This window comes from Taurulus bubalis (genome assembly GCF_910589615.1).
Source record: "Taurulus bubalis genome assembly, chromosome: 11".
Lineage (NCBI taxonomy): Eukaryota > Metazoa > Chordata > Actinopteri > Perciformes > Cottidae > Taurulus > Taurulus bubalis.
Window position 1 is genome coordinate 27,589,140 of NC_136599.1, and position 18,611 is coordinate 27,607,750.

The 18,611-nt window shown below is 42.0% G+C and overlaps 1 protein-coding gene across 1 annotated transcript in view; it reads right to left on the bottom strand.

Moving 5' to 3' along the window:
• Positions 1-9,126: 9,126 nt before the first annotated feature.
• LOC306743398 (myelin transcription factor 1-like) overlaps positions 9,127-18,611 on the bottom strand; it is a gene marked incomplete at both ends in the record, with an annotated part of 134,798 nt that continues 125,313 nt past the window's right edge. The window contains 8 exon segments of the mRNA XM_079225901.1: positions 9,127-9,270; positions 9,435-9,578; positions 13,422-13,525; positions 13,862-13,953; positions 16,525-16,746; positions 17,292-17,372; positions 17,758-17,820; positions 18,308-18,376. Coding sequence (XP_079082027.1) covers positions 9,127-9,270; positions 9,435-9,578; positions 13,422-13,525; positions 13,862-13,953; positions 16,525-16,746; positions 17,292-17,372; positions 17,758-17,820; positions 18,308-18,376 — 919 coding nt within the window.

Sequence of the window (18,611 nt, forward strand, 5' to 3'; positions counted from 1 at the left end):
GCCTGTTGTTGTGAGAGGATCCGGTCTGGATCCACCGCTGCTGGATGTAAACATTCGGCCAGCTGACGCTGTGACGTCAGACGTAAAGCAGCCGACGCGAGGTGACGGCCGGAAGAGGATGGCCTGCAGTCCGCGCCGTTCAATGTGACTACAAACATGAACGGGCTCTAACCCGGCTGTCAACACGTTCATAACCGTTTCTCAATACCCAAGTACACAAGTACGGACTTGTGAACTTTTGGAGTCTGGACTTGGGAGTCCAGACTCTCAAAGACAGGAGAACGCAGGACGGTCTTTCTGCAATTGGAACAGCAGCTGACTTGATGACGTCACCACCTCAGCTGTTGTTGTCATGAGTTACTCTGATTCTTCACTGTAAAGTATTTTTACATTCAAACAAAATATGACAACCCTGCTTTTTTTGTACTGGTTTCACAGACATACACATACCATTGTATATATATATATATATATATATATATATATATATATATATATATATATATATATATATATATATATATATATATATATATATATATATATATATTGTGTGTATATATATATTATTGTGTTTATAAATATATAATATATATATATACACACACACACATCTCATTGTATATATATAGTGTTTATAAATATGTATTTTATATAAATACTTATATAGATACACATATAATTGTAGATATAATATGTTTATAAAGGTGTTATATATATACTTATATATTTATATAGATACACATATAATTGTATATATTATATGTGTATAAATATGTATTATATATACTTATATATATACACACATATAATTGCAAACAATTCGGTCAAAAGTAATAAGACACAGCTGTAGTTCAAAGTAAAAGTTACATTAAAATCTTAAGTTATAAACCTCAACCTTTCCCTCAGTCAAACTGATTTAATGTGACTGTGCATAAATAATAATGATTGCTTGTTAAATCCTCAAAACAGAATTATATCTCATGTTTAATCGATACGGAGACATCGGAGCCAGCGGATCATTTCAAAAAGTCCAGCCGAGATCAGGCTGCTCTCGGCGGGCAGCAGAGCGCTGACGGCCCGGTGCTGCGGGGCTCACGGTCCCGCGAGCAGAACCTCAACCCGTCGGCGTATCTTTATAAGTAGGCCGATTCTTGAGAAAGCGACCACAGATTTGATGCTTAAACAACTAACTTCTGGCCTGAAAACATCCTAAAATTAAACTTTGTGACTCAACAACGGTGGTATTCAGAGAATGTCAACTTTCAGTTATGAGTTTTCTCATCCGTCATTGTTCCCCGTTTGCTGGTCCGAAATGCATTCTGGGATATTGGCTCTCTCAAGTACGCTCAAGTCTGCTCTGATGCGTCCCCGGTAAAATGGGCGGATCAAGTCACATCCGGGCATTTTCACCGTTCTTGGCGAGAAGCGGACTTTTGAATTGGAACAGTACTTGGGCCGCGACTGATGACGTTTCACGAGTCCAGAGAACACGAGTACAGAGAAGAACGCTGATTGAGAAACGGTGTGTGTTTACCCACGTGACTCGAGCCGCTGCTGCTGCTGCTGCTGCTGCTGCTGCTGCTGGGTGAAACTCGTCTTGAACTTAGTGGAACAAGCTTCCGTTTCCACTGCGCTCTCCTCGTGGGCTTCAGGGTGGACCCAATGAAGCACTAACGTTACTCAAGTACAAGCCGGAGGTACTTCTACCCCTTTCTGCTACGTTATGCTTTTCTCCATTATATTTAAGAGAGAAATATGATATAATTAACGGATTTTTATAGCTACTTACTTTACAGATTCAGATCAATAATACATTATATTATCATTAGGTATAATTATTATTGATTAAAGCCTCCACAAAGTAGTTTAAATTAGCTAGTAGTTGAAGTATATTTGACTTTAGTGTGGTTTTGCATTTCTTCTCTGTGCCTCTACTGAAGATCAGAGCCCTTCCTCCTTCAGGGAGACGCAGCAGCACATGTTGTGTTCCTGCTGCAGCCAGGAGGAACAAGAAAGGCCACTGAGCCCTTGTATAGTTTGTAACACACAAACTATACAAAGCACATGGGGGATGGGTTCAGCTCCATGGCCATCGGAGGCTGTTAGTGGGTTTGGGAATTGCATATTCAAAGTACTTACATGTAACTTATGTAACATTTCAGTGAGAAGGGTTATGAGTTATTACGCAATGATAATGTTGATGAGAGTTATACAATTCAATAGAAGATTTGTTGGGAATCAGGACCCACAAGCAGACAACACGGCGAGGTAGTTTCTTTCAAAGGCGCAAGTTTGACTAGGTAAGCACATACAGACGTCAAAAGGCAAACACCACAGGACAGGGAGTCGACACAGACTAAATACACAGGGGAACGAGACACAGGTGGAAACAATAAGGGCGGGGCTTGCAATCACACAGGAGGGCTGTACACGAGGAGGGAGGAGTCTGGAACGAGAGCCAAGGACACCGACAGACCCACAACAGAAACAGACAGAACACAGAACTACCCAGGAGGTCTGTGCGTAACAAGATTGCCATCATTGATTTTGTGCACCAAGACTAAAAGGATGCATCATTGGGTCAATTGAAGATATGTGTATGTAACATTTGGATTCCATGTCTGTTATGAGACATGTATGTGAGAACTCCACACAGTGTTTTCAGGAGGATTGTGCCAAAGCAACAGAGTAAACATGAACAGCTGCAGAGAGACATCATGTTCATCACAGTAGCCTGCTGGTTCACTCAGCGGCCCACCAGAGGTCAGTGCTGCTCAACATACAAACTACATGTAACTGCACGTTAACAGCATATGGAGGCCACCATTTTGTTCACCAGTCAGGAAGACAGTGTGTGTGTGTGTTCACTGTGTTATGTTGTGATGTGTGTGTGTGTGACCGAGTACACTGTGTGTCATATGTACAGTATACTTCACTTGTCTAGTCACAAGCCCTGATGTTACTGCTATGCAAGATTAATAGTTTATTTTTAACACAAAAATACACACGTTTTGTCATACTTGGGAGGACCTCCAAAATGCATTTCATTAAAGGGCCAGTGTGTAGGATTCAGTGGCATCTAGCGGTGAGGTTGCAGAGTGCCACCAGCTGCATAGCCCCTCCCCCGTCCCCCCCTCAGAATTACATTTTCCCATTGACCTATATTGGGAAGCTCAACCTCCCAGTACGGACACTTAACCTAGGACTGGGCGATATGGAGAAAATCTAATATTTCAATATTTTCGACCAATATTGATACTGACAGAATATTGTAAGGTTGAACACTGGTGCTATTACAAAATTATGAACACAATTGCGATTTTTTTATTATACCCATCAGTAACATAGATATAATGACTAAGTGGGTAAAGATCCTCTTACTGTAATGCAGCTTAACACCAGTAGACGTATGTCATATTTGGATATATTGCCCAGCAGCCCTAATATGAATAGCTATAATATCTATACCAATAATAGCTGAATTCAGAATGACGCAGAAGATCAACGGAAGATCTGGGTGATGTCATCACCCCAACACTGTATCCAGTTCTATCCATACCTCCGAAAACAAAAGCACGATTCTTAGTTTCAGATGATTATACACTAATGACAACATAGTTATGAATATTTTGTTCCATTTTTACCAATAAATCTTCTAACTCCTACACACTGGTCCTTTAACCTCATCCAAACATTACCATAGAACTTTCCTCACTCCCAAGGCCTACACACACACACACACACACGTACATACACACACACACACACATGCACACACATACACACACATACACACGCACATGCACACACATACACACACATACACACGCACATACACACAAATGCACACAACACACGCATGCACGCGCACACACACGCACACACACACAGACGCACACACGCAAACACACACAGACATGCACACACACACGCGCACGCACACACACACAAAATTGCATACGCGCACACGCACACACACAGACGCACACACACACAGACATGCATACACACGCATACACACGCACATACACGCACACAACACACGCATACGCGCGCACACACACAGACGCACGCACACAGACATGCATACACACGCGTACAAACGCGCACGCACGCACACACAAACTTGCATTAACGCGCACACGCACACACACACACGCACATACACGCACACACACAGATAACGGATGAAGAGTCATACTTGTCTATGATTCTTTATTTGCGTTTTTCGTAGAGAACATTTAAAATGGTTCATACCCCCACAATAACTGACATCACTTCTCTGGTTTATAACACTGACACAGGAACAGGGGAACATGTACACAAGTACACAAACACACAGTCACAAGTTTGGCCCATCTACAGTGTTTTACTTCCCAAACAAAAAAACAGAAAACATCATGAGACCCCGAGGACACACAGCCAAGGCCTGTCCCACTTTACAAAACGGTGCAGTAGTAAAGGAACGAGCACATCTACAAAAGTAACAAAAAGGACCATACAATCTATCGTTGTGGAAGTGCTTGTAATTTTGGAAGTTTTGTACTTTTTGAAAAGGATATCAATGCCTAGAAAATCACCAATAAAAATAGCTCATCTCTGTAAAAATGTGCTAGCAGGACAACCCTTGGCTGTGGATTTTTTTTTCTTTGTCACAAACTCTTTTTTTTTGCTATTTTAAACTTGTCTTCAATACAACAACAATAACACTGTTTCTTCTTCATACAAATATGTACAGAGACTTCCACTTGTTTCAAAATATCGCCCTGCACACTGATGCTTTATCGAGGGATGATGATGATGATGATGATGATGTTCTTCAGATTACTGTCCGTGCAGTTTGTACCTGAATCGGCAGAATGAGATCACAGTTTCTTTAGCCTAACAGACGCTTGTTGTTTTTTCTGTCACAATATGTTTTATCTCCCTATACATACTGGAGTACCCTCACCCCCCAAGTTCTGCGACAGCATTTGTAAGAGATCTAGATCCAGATTGAATGTTTCCAGCACTATTTGAACCAGGTTTGTCAAGTGTAAACATACCCTATCTTGAGATGCGTGGAGTGAGAAAGGCACACATGATAAGACCACACGGCTTGTAACTACAGCAGAGGGTGGGGGTGGAGCTGGGCTGGGCTGGACTGGACTGGGCTGGGCTGGACCGGGCTGGACTGGGGTTGGGGGTGGAGCTGGCCTGGTTGGGTTGGGTTGAGGGGGGTTGCTTTTGGTTTTGCTCAGCTTGATGAAAAGTACCACTCAACTAGACATTCTTATTGTGTACATCTGTACCCCCTCCTAAACACACAGCTGGATTTTGGTCTGGGCTGGTTTTCCTGAAAGTGTCAACATTTTTGTTCCAGGTGCTTTAGGGAAACTGGGTTTGCTTTTTAAAATTCCTTTGCTATTTGGAATAAAACTCTTCAGTCATCACTCAGTCCTCCTCTGTCAATAAGAAAACATACAGTGCGTGGGCGAAGAACCAACGTAGGCTGCACTCGCTTCCTCAGCTGACTGTTTTTCTTTTTTTGAATATGCTATGCTTTCATGGCCTCAGTGTTATTCATTTACATACCTCAGTAGACAATTTCATCAAGCAGTTTAAAAGGGGTCATGCCATATCAAATAAGTTAGGAGAATATTCACAGTCTGAACACTCTCGGGTAGTATTCTCGTGCATTTCGGGAGAGGAAGAATATACTACTTTTTTAACCAAATGCATCAAAAATGATCTTTCCTGAGGAAAGGTTGCACAAGACACGAGGAAGGGGGCGGGGGTGGGTTTAAAAGTCATTAAAAGCTTCAACATTCTTTTGACTGATGGACACATATTTATGCAACAAACGCCTCCTCCTAAAACAAAGGGGAGATTGTGTAGCCTGGCAAATCAATTTCCCACTCCCACACGCTCGTCTCATTTCACAGGAGGCCCGGTCCGGCCTCCGGCCTCGGCTGACTGGCTGACCTGTGGCAGCTCTCCCTGTTCACCTGAGAACCAAACTCTGCTTCCTGTCAATCTCTTTTGGTTTTGGTTTGGAAAAGAAAGTAGCGCTTTCTTTTTTTGAATACATTTCTGAGCTCCGACAGCACGGGGCTGAACCCGCGGAATCAAAGACGGGTCTCTGTCTGACATGACGGACGGCTTGTTTTCTATGGGACCGGCAACAGACAGGTGTGACAATGCTTTGCAGTGCGCTCTCCGCTGGAGCTGAATACTTGAACTGCTCGTGATCTATCGGGGTTCTTACAAGTCAAGACTCAAATGCTGGCATTTTCAACGGTTATTCAGAAAGTGCACAAAGGAGTGTCATTCTACATTGGCTAAGAGCACATTTACAACATGCCTTTGACACCAGAGTCACACAAGGGGATCATACTGTTACACCACAGTAGCTGCAACGAATCACTCAAAGGCAGGTCACACTACACGTCTCCTACCGGCTTGCTTCAACAGCAGAGAGAACGGCCTCACTAGTTACAATACAATAACTGCACAATGTCGCCAAACACTATGTGCAGAACATTATTCAGAGGCATCATCTTTTTTTTTATAACTATACATGAAGTCACATGACACTTAGGAACAAAGAGCCAACCATCTAGTTATTTGTCAGATTCAGTAGTACAACATACAGTAGATGTTTTCGACAATTCTGGATCAAGGACAGACAAATACAGGAAATAAAAAATAAAAAAAGGAAAGCTTGGAAAACACTTCCAAAGTATTGTACTGTATCGTCAACGACGCCTACGTAGTCTTCAGTTTGAGTGAATGGTGTGTTTAAAGCCACAGTTGAGCAGGTCTTAGTGATATTACATATGGTGTAACTGCCTTCTATTGGTAACGCCCCTCCCATCTCTTCTAGACAGTTAGTGATCCTCTGTTAAGGTAATACAAGAGAAGAAGAAGAGCAAGTCAACAATTACACTGGAAAAATATATGTATGTTTATATTCATATATATAGCATCTTTAAAATCTATTTATACAGAATGTATATAGAGTGTACTAGTGGCCATCTTGGCAGAGAAACAAAGGCATCTGAAACAATCACCGCTCTCTTGATGCCGTGGTCTTCCCGGGACCAGACATTGTTACATTGCAGAAATGCGAAGAATCAGGAAAGAATGTTTTTTTTTCTTCTTTTTCTTTTTTTTTAGTGGCACTTTGTGCATCTAAAAATTAAAATCTAGAGTAAGGCTACAGGTGTTTATGTTTATCTGATATAAGTTTGTCAAAGGAGGCCATCTTACAGTATCCTCCCCGGCTGGGTGTGTTGCTCCGTGTGTTCTAGAGCCTTCATCCAGCCGGAACCACAGCTGAAATACAGCTCTATGTTCGTCCCATTGTGCGGATGAAAATAACACGTGAGACAAAAAGAATCCAAAGCGTAACTTAAGCCTCTCTGGTACATCACAGAGGTTTGGGTTAGCCGGTCTGGCCGCTACAAAGCGCTTGGGAGAGGTAACGTTTTTTTGTTGTTGTTTATTTTAAAGTAACTTTTCCTGGTTTTCTTTTCCCTGACAAAAGCAAACACACAGAGAGCAGCGAGCAGTAGAACAGCGATTGCTTTTGTTGGGCTCTTTTTGCCTTTACAATCAGCCGCTGCTTCCCCTCAGCATACGCCTAAGTAATCAAACAGTGTTTGTATTGATGTCGTTTTCTTTATTTAAATATTAGCAGTGGATCTTTAAGACTACTCGGACTCAACCGTCACATCACGCAAATAAATAACAAAATAAATACACAGCCATATCAGTCAATTTCTTTCATATTAAATAAATAATAAATACATACTTTCTTTTTTTCCCCTCAGCAGTGGGTTTCTGAATGTAGCAGTAACAGAAAGAGCACAAACAAAACGGAGAAAAACAAGAACAACCCCAAAAGATAACCTTTTTTGTGTAAAATTATCAAAAGATCTTATCAGTTATAAAACATCTGCACTTAAAAAGGCTTTTAAAAAGTACTCAAACAAAATATGCCTCGTCAGTTATCTATATAGATTCTTAAAATATTGACGTAAGACATCTGCAACTCGCCATGATAATCAGTAAGGATGCTTTGTGTGTGTGTGTGTGTGTTACAAAAACAATGGTAATAAATAGATTGCTTCAAATAAATAAACCTCAATAACATAAATGGCAATAAGTTACAATTTAAGAATTCACAAGTTTAAATAATTCATATATAACATTAATTATCGTACCACAAAACTATTCATTAAAATGAAGTGCAATTCCTATATTGATAAATACTATTGATATAACTAACTGAATTTGAGCTGTGTGCACACGATTACTATAACTTCAGGTAAAAAAAAAGAAATAAACAGATTTATCTGCTGCTTTTTAAAATCATCATTTCAGCTGTCCCATGAAAATAAACAACCTGCACTGTTCCTGGATCTGTCTTCAGATTTGACTTGACTTCCTCCCCCACTAAACTGAGTCAACATTGCACTGTTGACACCTTTGCCGCAGTAATACCACAAAGCAAACACAAATCCAGTGTAGTGCATGCTTCATATTGCGGGGTGTGTGTGGTCATGAATCAGAGAGCTCCTGGAGTTGGTGAGCACGCACAGACACACACACAACACACACACACACACACACACACACATACACACACACACACACACTGGCCACAGTGTACGCTACAGCGCAGCACGTCCAACTCATCTTTGTCCACTTCCAGTCTCCGAGCTCCTTTAAGCAATCCTGTGTTCACGTTCCTCCGTGTTCTAGTTGATGTGAAGCATGAAAAACTGATCAACCGCTCATCCAACAACAGTTAAAGACACAAAAGAGACAACAAGTAAACATACAGCATATTAAACCCCCACATACAGTATTCTTCTCTTCCATCCGGTCTGACTGAAGGATCTGGCTCCTCCTCCTAATCCCAGCAGCAGCATGGTGTGGATTTTGGTCCGCGTCATTTTTCTTCTAACAGAGTGCTCCCTGGGTTGAGTTGTTTTTCTTTTAAGTTGCCGTTTATTTAAATAACCTGAATTCCCTTTTTGTTTTTGAATCATATTTCAATGTATCGTAGAGTATTTCAACATCTCTCCTGCAGCTCCGGCGCTTCAGGACAGTCTGCATCAGTGTGAGCGTCAAGCCTCAGACTTTGATGCCTTTCACAGCTTTGTTGATGCTCTCCAGCAGAGCTTTGTTCTCGGGGCTCTGGAAGCAGTCCTTGTTGGTGTACATGTGGGTCAGGGTGCTCACGTAGCTGTCAAAGTTCTGCTCGGTGATTGGCTCCTGCTGTGGTACAAACAACAACCAATCGCAACTGAGAAGAGCAAGGAAACCAACGGCTGTGTGCCGGTCTGCGCACGAGGTTCACCTCCAAACTTATGCATTGAATCAATCGAAGAGGTGTGTGTGTGAGCGGGTCCAGCCCTGTGTGTGTGAGGACAACAACTCACCATGTGTGGCAGGCTGATATTCGCCAGGCTGCGGATCAGGGCGCGGCTGAGGCCGGACAGCTCCATGAACAGAGCCTCGTTCTGCTCCTCGATCATCTTGTTCTCGTGCTCGATGCTCTTCAGGTTCATCTCCATGGAGGAGATCTGCAACACACAGCAGCAGCATTCTACGTTGGTACCACTTCAGGCATACGGTTGATTTGTCTTTTAACTAGCTACGTAGTATCTGAATTAATTGAAAGAGTAAGCCCCAAAACCAACAACAACGGATCCTTTGTGTGTGTATCAAGACCTGATGCACCTCTGTGTCATAGAGCTCCACTGCTGCACTGACTTCATGTCCCACTCTGGTTTATTTGGACTCAATACACTGTCTTGCCGCTCAAAATACTCATCCCAATACTCATCCCAAGACTCGTCCCAGTACTCATCCCAATACTCATCCCAATACTCGTCCCAGTACTCATCCCAATACTCGTCCCAATACTCGTCCCAGTACTCGTCCCAATACTCATCCCAGTACTCGTCCCAATACTCGTCCCAGTACTCGTCCCAATACTCATCCCAGTACTCGTCCCAATACTCATCCCAATACTCATCCCAGTACTCGTCCCAATACTCATCCCAGTACTCGTCCCAATACTCATCCCAATACTCATCCCAGTACTCGTCCCAATACTCATCCCAGTACTCGTCCCAATACTCATCCCAGTACTCGTCCCAATACTCATCCCAGTACTCGTCCCAATACTCGTCCCAGTACTCGTCCCAATACTCATCCCAGTACTCATCCCAATACTCGTCCCAATACTCATCCCAGTACTCGTCCCAATACTCATCCCAGTACTCGTCCCAATACTCGTCCCAGTACTCATCCCAATACTCGTCCCAATACTCATCCCAGTACTCGTCCCAATACTCATCCCAGTACTCGTCCCAATACTCATCCCAATACTCATCCCAGTACTCATCCCAGTACTCAGAGGTGTCAAAAGTATTCACATTCATTACTCAAGTAGAAGTATAGATACTAGGGTTTAAAAATACTTCTGTAAAAGTTGAAGTATCAACTCAAGCTTTTTACTTAAGTAAATGTGTAAAAGTACTGGTTTAAAAACTACTTAAAAGTATAAAAGTAAAAGTAATGTAAGGGGAATGTTTTTTTTCCATTAAGGACAAACTCTTAAGCCGCGTCTCAGGGGCCTATAGTGCACTACCCCACCTCCCCCAAAACAATAATTTTTATAAAGGCCATAATGTTTTAAAATGTTATGTTGAAAAATGTGGGATGCACTAGGCTACCCGTTTCAGCTGCATATATGCCCATTTAAAGTGATCACATTTTATTACAATGCAAATACATTAAAGTACCATATGTGTACTACTGAGCATTAACATGCGTTTCATGGAGCGGAAGACATGATAACTAGTTGCCTATAAGTATTGTAATAGTGCAGAATAGGCGGCGACTTCGACACAAACACTTAAAGCTGTGGTTCTCAAACTTTTTCTGTAAATAACATAATTGTGTGACTCTGTGCTTTTATAAATAACAGAATAAAGAAAATTGCAATCACTTTCAAGTAAATCAGATTGCCCCATCAGACAATGTTTTGTGTAAGTTCTATCTGTGCAAAAAATTACTCATATTTAGCTACTACTAAATAGCTCATTGTGGAAAACAATATGCTATTTCATTTTTTTGCCAAACAAAACAGAATGAGTGCAGATATGTGAGCCATCAGGTTGTATCAGTATTAGTGGAGCAGTGAGCTGCTTTCCTCGACACATATGTTATAAACGGGGTTGTAGATTTGATACGGCCTCTCTCAATTCATGCTCAATATTGAGCTTAGATCTGTTTTTTTATTTTGAGAAACGCAACAGCAGGAAAAGACGAGCTCACGGAGCTCACGGCGTCGCGTCAAATCGCGCATGCGCAAGCTAACCTGTTAACGGCGTACCGTAACCATTTACCCAAAAGTACAGGCATCTGTCCATGTATTTATTAATGACTTTGTTTTATATCCGTGTACTTTGTACTTTTGTAATATGTGAAGCCAGCAGCTCATTGTTGGTAGAAGACACGAGCACTTTGGCTCTTTCACCTGGAGCAGGAGAGCTGCTCCGGGTCCAGAGAGCTGCTCCGGGTTCAGAGAGCTGCTCCGGGTTCAGAGAGCTGCTCCGGGTTCAGAGAGCTGCTCCGGGTTCAGAGAGCTGCTCCGGGTTCAGAGAGCTGCTCTGGGTTCAGAGAGCTGCTCCGGGTTCAGAGAGCTGCTCCGGGTTCAGAGAGCTGCTCCGGGTTCAGAGAGCTGCTCCGGTGAGAGGAGAACTCCGCTGTTCCTCACAGGAGAGCTGCTGTTGCATCTTCACCCTGGGAGCGTTTAAAACGCAGATATAGCGGTCTACTTTTCACGCGACATATTTTTCGACGCTCTCTGTCCTCTGGTGTGTGCTCAGTGCTCACCTGTGTGCGCGCGCACGTATCTGTGCACAACGGGGCGGAGAGGTTTTTTGTGTGTGTGTTTTTGAACGATGACAAGCCGGAGTGAAAACAAACCAAAATTAAATAGTAACGAGGCTATTTTTAAAATGTAGGGAGTAGAAGTAAAAAGTCGTCTGAAAAATAAATACTCCAGTAAAGTATAGATACCCAAAATTTCTACTTCAGTAAAGTAACGAAGTATTTGTACTTTGCTACTTGACACCTCTGCCAGTACTCATCCCAATACTCGGCCATATAAGGAAATACATTTCAAAATCTAACAATATATTTATGAGCGTTTCAGACAGAGGCTGAATACAGGTCTATTTAGACAAATTGTGTGGTTTTTTCAAACATTAAAGCATGTGAACATGTTCTAGAGGAACCCAACAATACAAGTATGAACCTCTAAAAGAGCATATGTGTCCTTTAAAGTGAGTCTATCTAACATTTGCCAAATAACAGCCAGTGTTGCAAGTGGTAATTACAAGATATTGGTAATGTCAAAGTGTCTCCTTAACAGTAGCACAAATGAGTAAATAATGTTAGTTACAAATCAATACTTACCTTACGACTGTCAACATTTGCCACCATAAGCTATACTGTTCATACCAGATCAAGTAAGGCACTAAGGTAGCACTAAGAACCTTGAGTTTATTACATCAAGCAAGGCTGTGTTCTCATTCGTGAGAGAAAGGTTGTTATTTATTCCCTCAAAGGTTTATCACTGGACTGAATGACTTTTCCATCTGTGATCTTTAACCCAATGTTAAGGTTAACAGCTCAAGTTAATGAAGTAGTTTAAACGAATAGTTGTAATGTTTTGAAGTGGGGTTGTAGAGCTACTTCTCATAGTGTATTACTACATTAGAGAAACAACACAGGAACAAAGGAATGTACTGCTGTAAACTGGGGCAGCAGCTAAATGTATTTTAGACACCTAAAACAATCTGTATCAGTTTAAGTTTGAAGTCTTTTCACTGCTATACTATCTACTGCTATAACTGAAGCTGTTATATCCGTCTGTGCTCTCTTCAAAGCAAGTTTCTTTCTCACCAAATTAACACGAACAGACCAACCAATTGAGGCAGCGGTAACCAGAAACTCCTGCTTTCTACGAGTGACTGTTTTTGTCAAAGGAGTCTGGTGTCTTTGAAGAGAAAACAGAGAACAGCTTCAGTTCTCCGTCAGAAAGAGCTGCCTGACAGCAAAGTAAAGCGGTGAACATATTCTAAATATAACGTACATTTACCTGGTATTGATTCTACTTGGTATCTAAAATACATCACAGTAGTACATTACTTTGCTGGTGCTCCTGTCTACTGTAGTAATACACTGAGTATGGAGAAGTAGCTGATACAACCTCACTTCAAAACATCACAACTATCCCTTTAAGTCCCACATATGATGTCGTGAAACACATGAGCACTTCTGTCCAGTAAGAACTCACCCCATGTTCAGTGATATACAGGTTAAAATGAGAACTAAAAATAGAAACACACCTGAGTCTGCAGGTTGACCATGTCAGCCTCCATTTCATTGTTGGATTCATTGAGGTCGTTGATCTCTTTGTTGAGCTGCTGGATGTCCTCATCGTTGTCTAAAACTAAGGGAGAAGCCAGATAGATTAGAATAGAAAAGAATAGAAGTGTACAGGTTTCTGCTGCCCTCTGCTTTTCCCTTTTTAGATCCATCTTTGCTGTTTTGGTATCGGTTTAGTTAAATGATATTGGGAGTTTGCTAACCCTCCATGAGCCTGGACAAGGCTCCGAAGCTTCTTTTACTTTTGACATAATGTTTCTGTTTTCTTTGTCAAAACACTTGCATTCACTGTTAAGTTAAGAGCTCTAGAAAACAACGAGGATTACTTTTACACACACAGATATACACTCATGAACAGGCCAGCATACACTATACTTGTTTTATAGACACTTTTTCTTACCATCACTGGCTCTGAACTTGGTGCTCAGGTAGTCCTCTGTGGGGAACTTAGCCTTCTTCTTGGCGAACAAGGCTCTGGGGCATCCTGAGAGGCTGGAGACAAGTGGCACAGAGGTAACCTGAGTTATCACATCTCACATCACATCAAAACACATATAGGACACTGTAGCTCCCAGTGGACCTTTTGTTGATGCCATAATTAAATGAAATATGTTGCTTTTCATTATGAAGTAATGTAATAGTGATAGAATAATGACACCGTCGGTGTTTAGATTGGTTCCCCATAAGCCGTGCTTGCTGCAGCTCTGTCTGTCACCAGGCACCATCTCAGGGAAAAGCATAGGTAGCTATTCCCCGTTCCCAAAGAGTATCAGTTCTTTGCAGTCATTATCCCCAGTAGAGGAAATGGTGGACGGTGGAACAACTGGCATAACAGTGGAAAACAAAATGCAGTGTTACCAACTCTTTTCCAGTGATAGTAACTAGCACTAGCTCCAAAAGTTGTTAAAAGTCATCAGATGTCATCATCACCCATTGGTTTGCTTAAAGAGTAGTGGTTGTGTTGGTAGCATGAGGAGAGGCAGATACCCTTTACTGTTAGGAGAGGAGCTGTGGACTGAGATTACAGCATAGTATCCTTCAATATATTTCTTGCTTTTCCACTGATGGTCTGAACAATATGCTACATTTGTCCCAAGGAAAATATATATATCTAGTATAGAGATATAAGTTAAAACCCAGCATTCAACCAGGAATGTGTCAAATGAAGGAAAACAGGAAGCTATAGGAACGTTGTTTTCCAGTGACTTCAAAAAATACCTCAACATTTTATTCATTTTGAATTGATTGATAGCACTCTGATGTTTGTCGTTTAACTATAAAGCTAGAACCAGCAGGCAGTTAGCTTAGCTTCTGGTAGCAGCTAGCATCAAAGTGGTCTGGTTTGGACTGCGTTAGCTGCGATTGTCCTGGTTCAGACTTTTCCGGCGTGACGCACTTTCCTTTTCGCTGCCATTTTCTTCTGTGATCGCCATCAAAGTGTAAGTAGTATTAATTTATACAGATAGAGAATCTATGTGTCAAATTTCATGAATATATATGGACGTTTACATGTCTAAATACGATAGGAAAGTGACTTTGATGAGAGAAAGCAGTAAGAACACTCGGGTGACACTTGGGCGACAATCTTTACTCTGAAAAGTATCTGTATTTTCATCGTACTGCTAATTTGGGGGAGACAGCTGTTTGTTTGTAGCTCTGAAACATAAAGGCAGACATAATAAAATATAATGGTTTTCTTGTTTTTCATAAGCCAGGCTACATCAAGTGCACAATAATATAATAAACTATGCAAACAATGTTGGTGTGTGTGTTTGAGAGTGAGAGAGATTATCTGTACATTTGTTGAAAGTCAGCAATTAATACAACATATGTGTGCATAATTGTTCAATTTCATGCATCAGCTGGTGTTTTGCAAGTGACTGACATGAGAAGAGTTTAACAAAACATCCAGCAGGTGCTAATATACACTCAAATGGAAATGAAGGAGCTTTAGCATAGTTTGGAGTTGTTGAAGCATGATATCTTATTGTGAAAGACAGAACTACGATCCTGGATGTGTTGACAGCATTGATGGTAATTTTGGTGTTAAGTTAATATCCCCGAAAAACAACCAGGAGAGAAGTTAGTCTGAACCAGACCAACAGCGACGCACAGCTAATTTACCGGCATTAGCGTAATTTTACCGACTTTTGTAAAGGCAAAGCTACCTCTAATAATTAAAACGATTTAGTTCGAATGGTAAGAAATTCAAGTTCAGTTTAACACCATTAAATCAGCTGAAAACGTTACACGAGCATTTTTATTAATATTTTAAGTGGAGTTTTATTGGAATGTTAGCTAATAACTGTCCGGACCAGGAAACTATTTCGTTAGCCAGGACTCTTTCCAGCGTTTAAAAACAAACAAACACTGACCAACACCGCTAAAGCTCAACATGTTGGACTGTGTTGGATTGACTTCCTGGAGTCTCGTCACAAACGTAAAACCACAGATTGTCATCAAAAACGAGAAACTAGACACAACATGTTGCTGTAGTTAGTGAGCTTCCGAGGTGCTGGAATACTTTTCCAGGGCTCTCAAGTGTCACGCATTGAGCGTGACTGTCACGCATTTCGGTCTTAAGCCACGCCCTCCCGCCACACATCGTATTTCTCACGCTGAAAAAAAACTCTAGGCTATTTAATGTGCCGCAGCACAAACATGACCTGGTCGCGCTGCCCTCACCATGGAGGAATCAAGCACGTCTCCCCGAATCCCCTGAAGTACTCATCAGCCAATCAAAAAAAAGAAATGGGCTACACGAATAGAAGGATAGGAGGATAGGAGGAGGATATGTCACTCTTACCTGTCTTAAAAACTTGAGAGCCCTGCTTTCCAATTGTGGACCGTTAGGTAAGCAGTTTTCTGTGCTGCAAGCCTTTAGGCGAAGCCATACTTACAGACATGAGAGAGCTAACCATAACAACGTTATATATTGTGTTTAAAAGAAAAACAGAGACATGGAAGTCCCTAAAACTTTATTAGCATCAAACCCAGTTCTAATTCACTCTGCTCCCTTCTCATGAGGAGACCCAAAAGCAGGCCTTGTGGTTAAAAGCGTACCTGCGGTGTGTGAGGAAGCTTCCGTTCGCGTGGCCGGAGCCGTCACAACCTGGGGTTGGACAGGAAGGCCCCTCTGTCTTGAAGGCCTTCCAGTTGAAGGGGGTGCCATTCAGGAGACCCTCCTTCTGCCGGCGGGCTGCCAGCGGACAGCCGTAGGCGCTGCGGTGGGTGGCGTACTTCCCACTGATGTGACCCAGACTGTCGCAGCCAGGCACCGGGCATCTGCAGGGAGCAGAGGACAGGAGGGAAACAAGAACAACAAGGAGAGGGAGAAGAAGGGATGAAGCGAGGAAAGAAAGAACAAAGAAAGAGAGTGAGAAGGCATAAAGGTTAGGTAAAAAGAATCCGAACATATAAACTGTCAAGATTTACGTTATATACTTTCTTTACTGGGCCAAATTAATTTATCTTACATCTGGGTTTAAACATTGAGTAATATCATTGATGCAAGAGCTATTAAAGTTTAGCACTTGCTGTTATCAACATGCTGTTACATTAACTGTTTTGTGTGCAAATGCAATATGAAGTCGATGTATTTCTTATGTATTGACCATCTCCTCGACAATACCATGAACTACATTCAAAGTCAGTATCTGCAGTAAGTGTATTTTCCCATCAGTAAAGATTTTGTGAGGGCAGATCACTACCTCTGCATATGATTCACAGTGACTTTCCTCTCTCTCTGTCTTTTTCCTTTTTTATTGCATTTTAATTTTACCGTCAGTCTCGCTAAAAGCAGACATTATGGCTTTCTGAGCGGTACGAACTTTAAAAGCTCGGAGTCCTCCTGGTTGTCCTTGGTAGGAGTTTTAATTCCACTTTTCTTGGCACGCGGGCACCCAGAGATACTGAAAACAGAAAGTATGGAGTTGATAACATAGGGTTGAAAAAAGGTCTGGTGAAGTGATTGCTTGTTAAAGGGAGAGCACATTATAAGGAAGAACAATTTTACAGAGGTTGTTCAACCAAATCACAAACCAAATCAACTCAAAAAAGCCCAATATGGCCGGAAATAGGATAATGGAAAGGTGTGGAAATGTGTGAGTATGTGATCCCTGTCTAATTCTACCATGAACTGTCACTAGCCCTCTCTGGCTGACTGTGTGTGTGTGTGTGTGTGTGTGTGTGTGTGTGTGTGTGTGTGTGTGTGTGTGTGTGTGTGTGTGTGTGTGTGTGTGTGTTCATGTGTGTGTATGCGTTTTTGTGTCTGCACTTGTGTATTTTGGTTGTTACCTTCTGTGGGAGGTGTAGTTTCCTGTGATGTGACCTGAGCCGTCACATCCTGGAGTGGGGCATCTAGGAGAGGGCAGAGCGGGGTTCAACATTTCATTCAAGGTTAGCAGAACAACAAACAACACTGTAGATGATTCAGAGTGAAAATGACATTATGCAGATGAGAGGAATGTTATGCTTATTCATTTTTGCGCATTTCCTTCTTCGCTCTTGTGAGCAATGTCTGTTAAATTCACTCTTCTCTGTCTCTTTGCCATTTAAACACTTCTTGTATGTATAGGGGCTGTGAAAAGCTTAGGAAAGAACTACGTCTACTACAAAATGACTGATTCATTTCACATTTACATGAACTGATTGAAGTGAAAGCAAGCATAGTCTAAGCCGGGAAAAGGTGCCGTGGCAGATGCAGCAGCAGCAGCAGCAGAGGCAGCAGCAGGCAACAAAAGATGAGCTAATGTCAGCAGAATGAAGCATTGTGGCGCTGGACAGCGTCTGTAGCAGAGCATTGAAGTGGCAGTGAAAAGGCAGTGGAGGTGTAGAGCAGACATACTTGAGTTCAGGGGTGTGGGCCGCCATGAGGGACCGAAGGCTCTTATCAGCGAGAGGACACCCAGACAGACTGAGAGGAAGGAGAAAGGGAAGGACAGGCGAGAGGAGAGAAGGACGAAAAGAAGGGGAACGAGGAAAGCAAGAGTGAGGGAATTGAAAGGAGAGAAGAGAAAGAAGTGAGCGAAGGGAAATCAAGAATGCAAGGCATACCAAGGTCATTTAGGAGGAAGAGGACAGACGAAGTAAATTACTGATGCATATCAAAGTCAATGACTGTCTTTGCTTGGCGAGCTCACGCTACATTA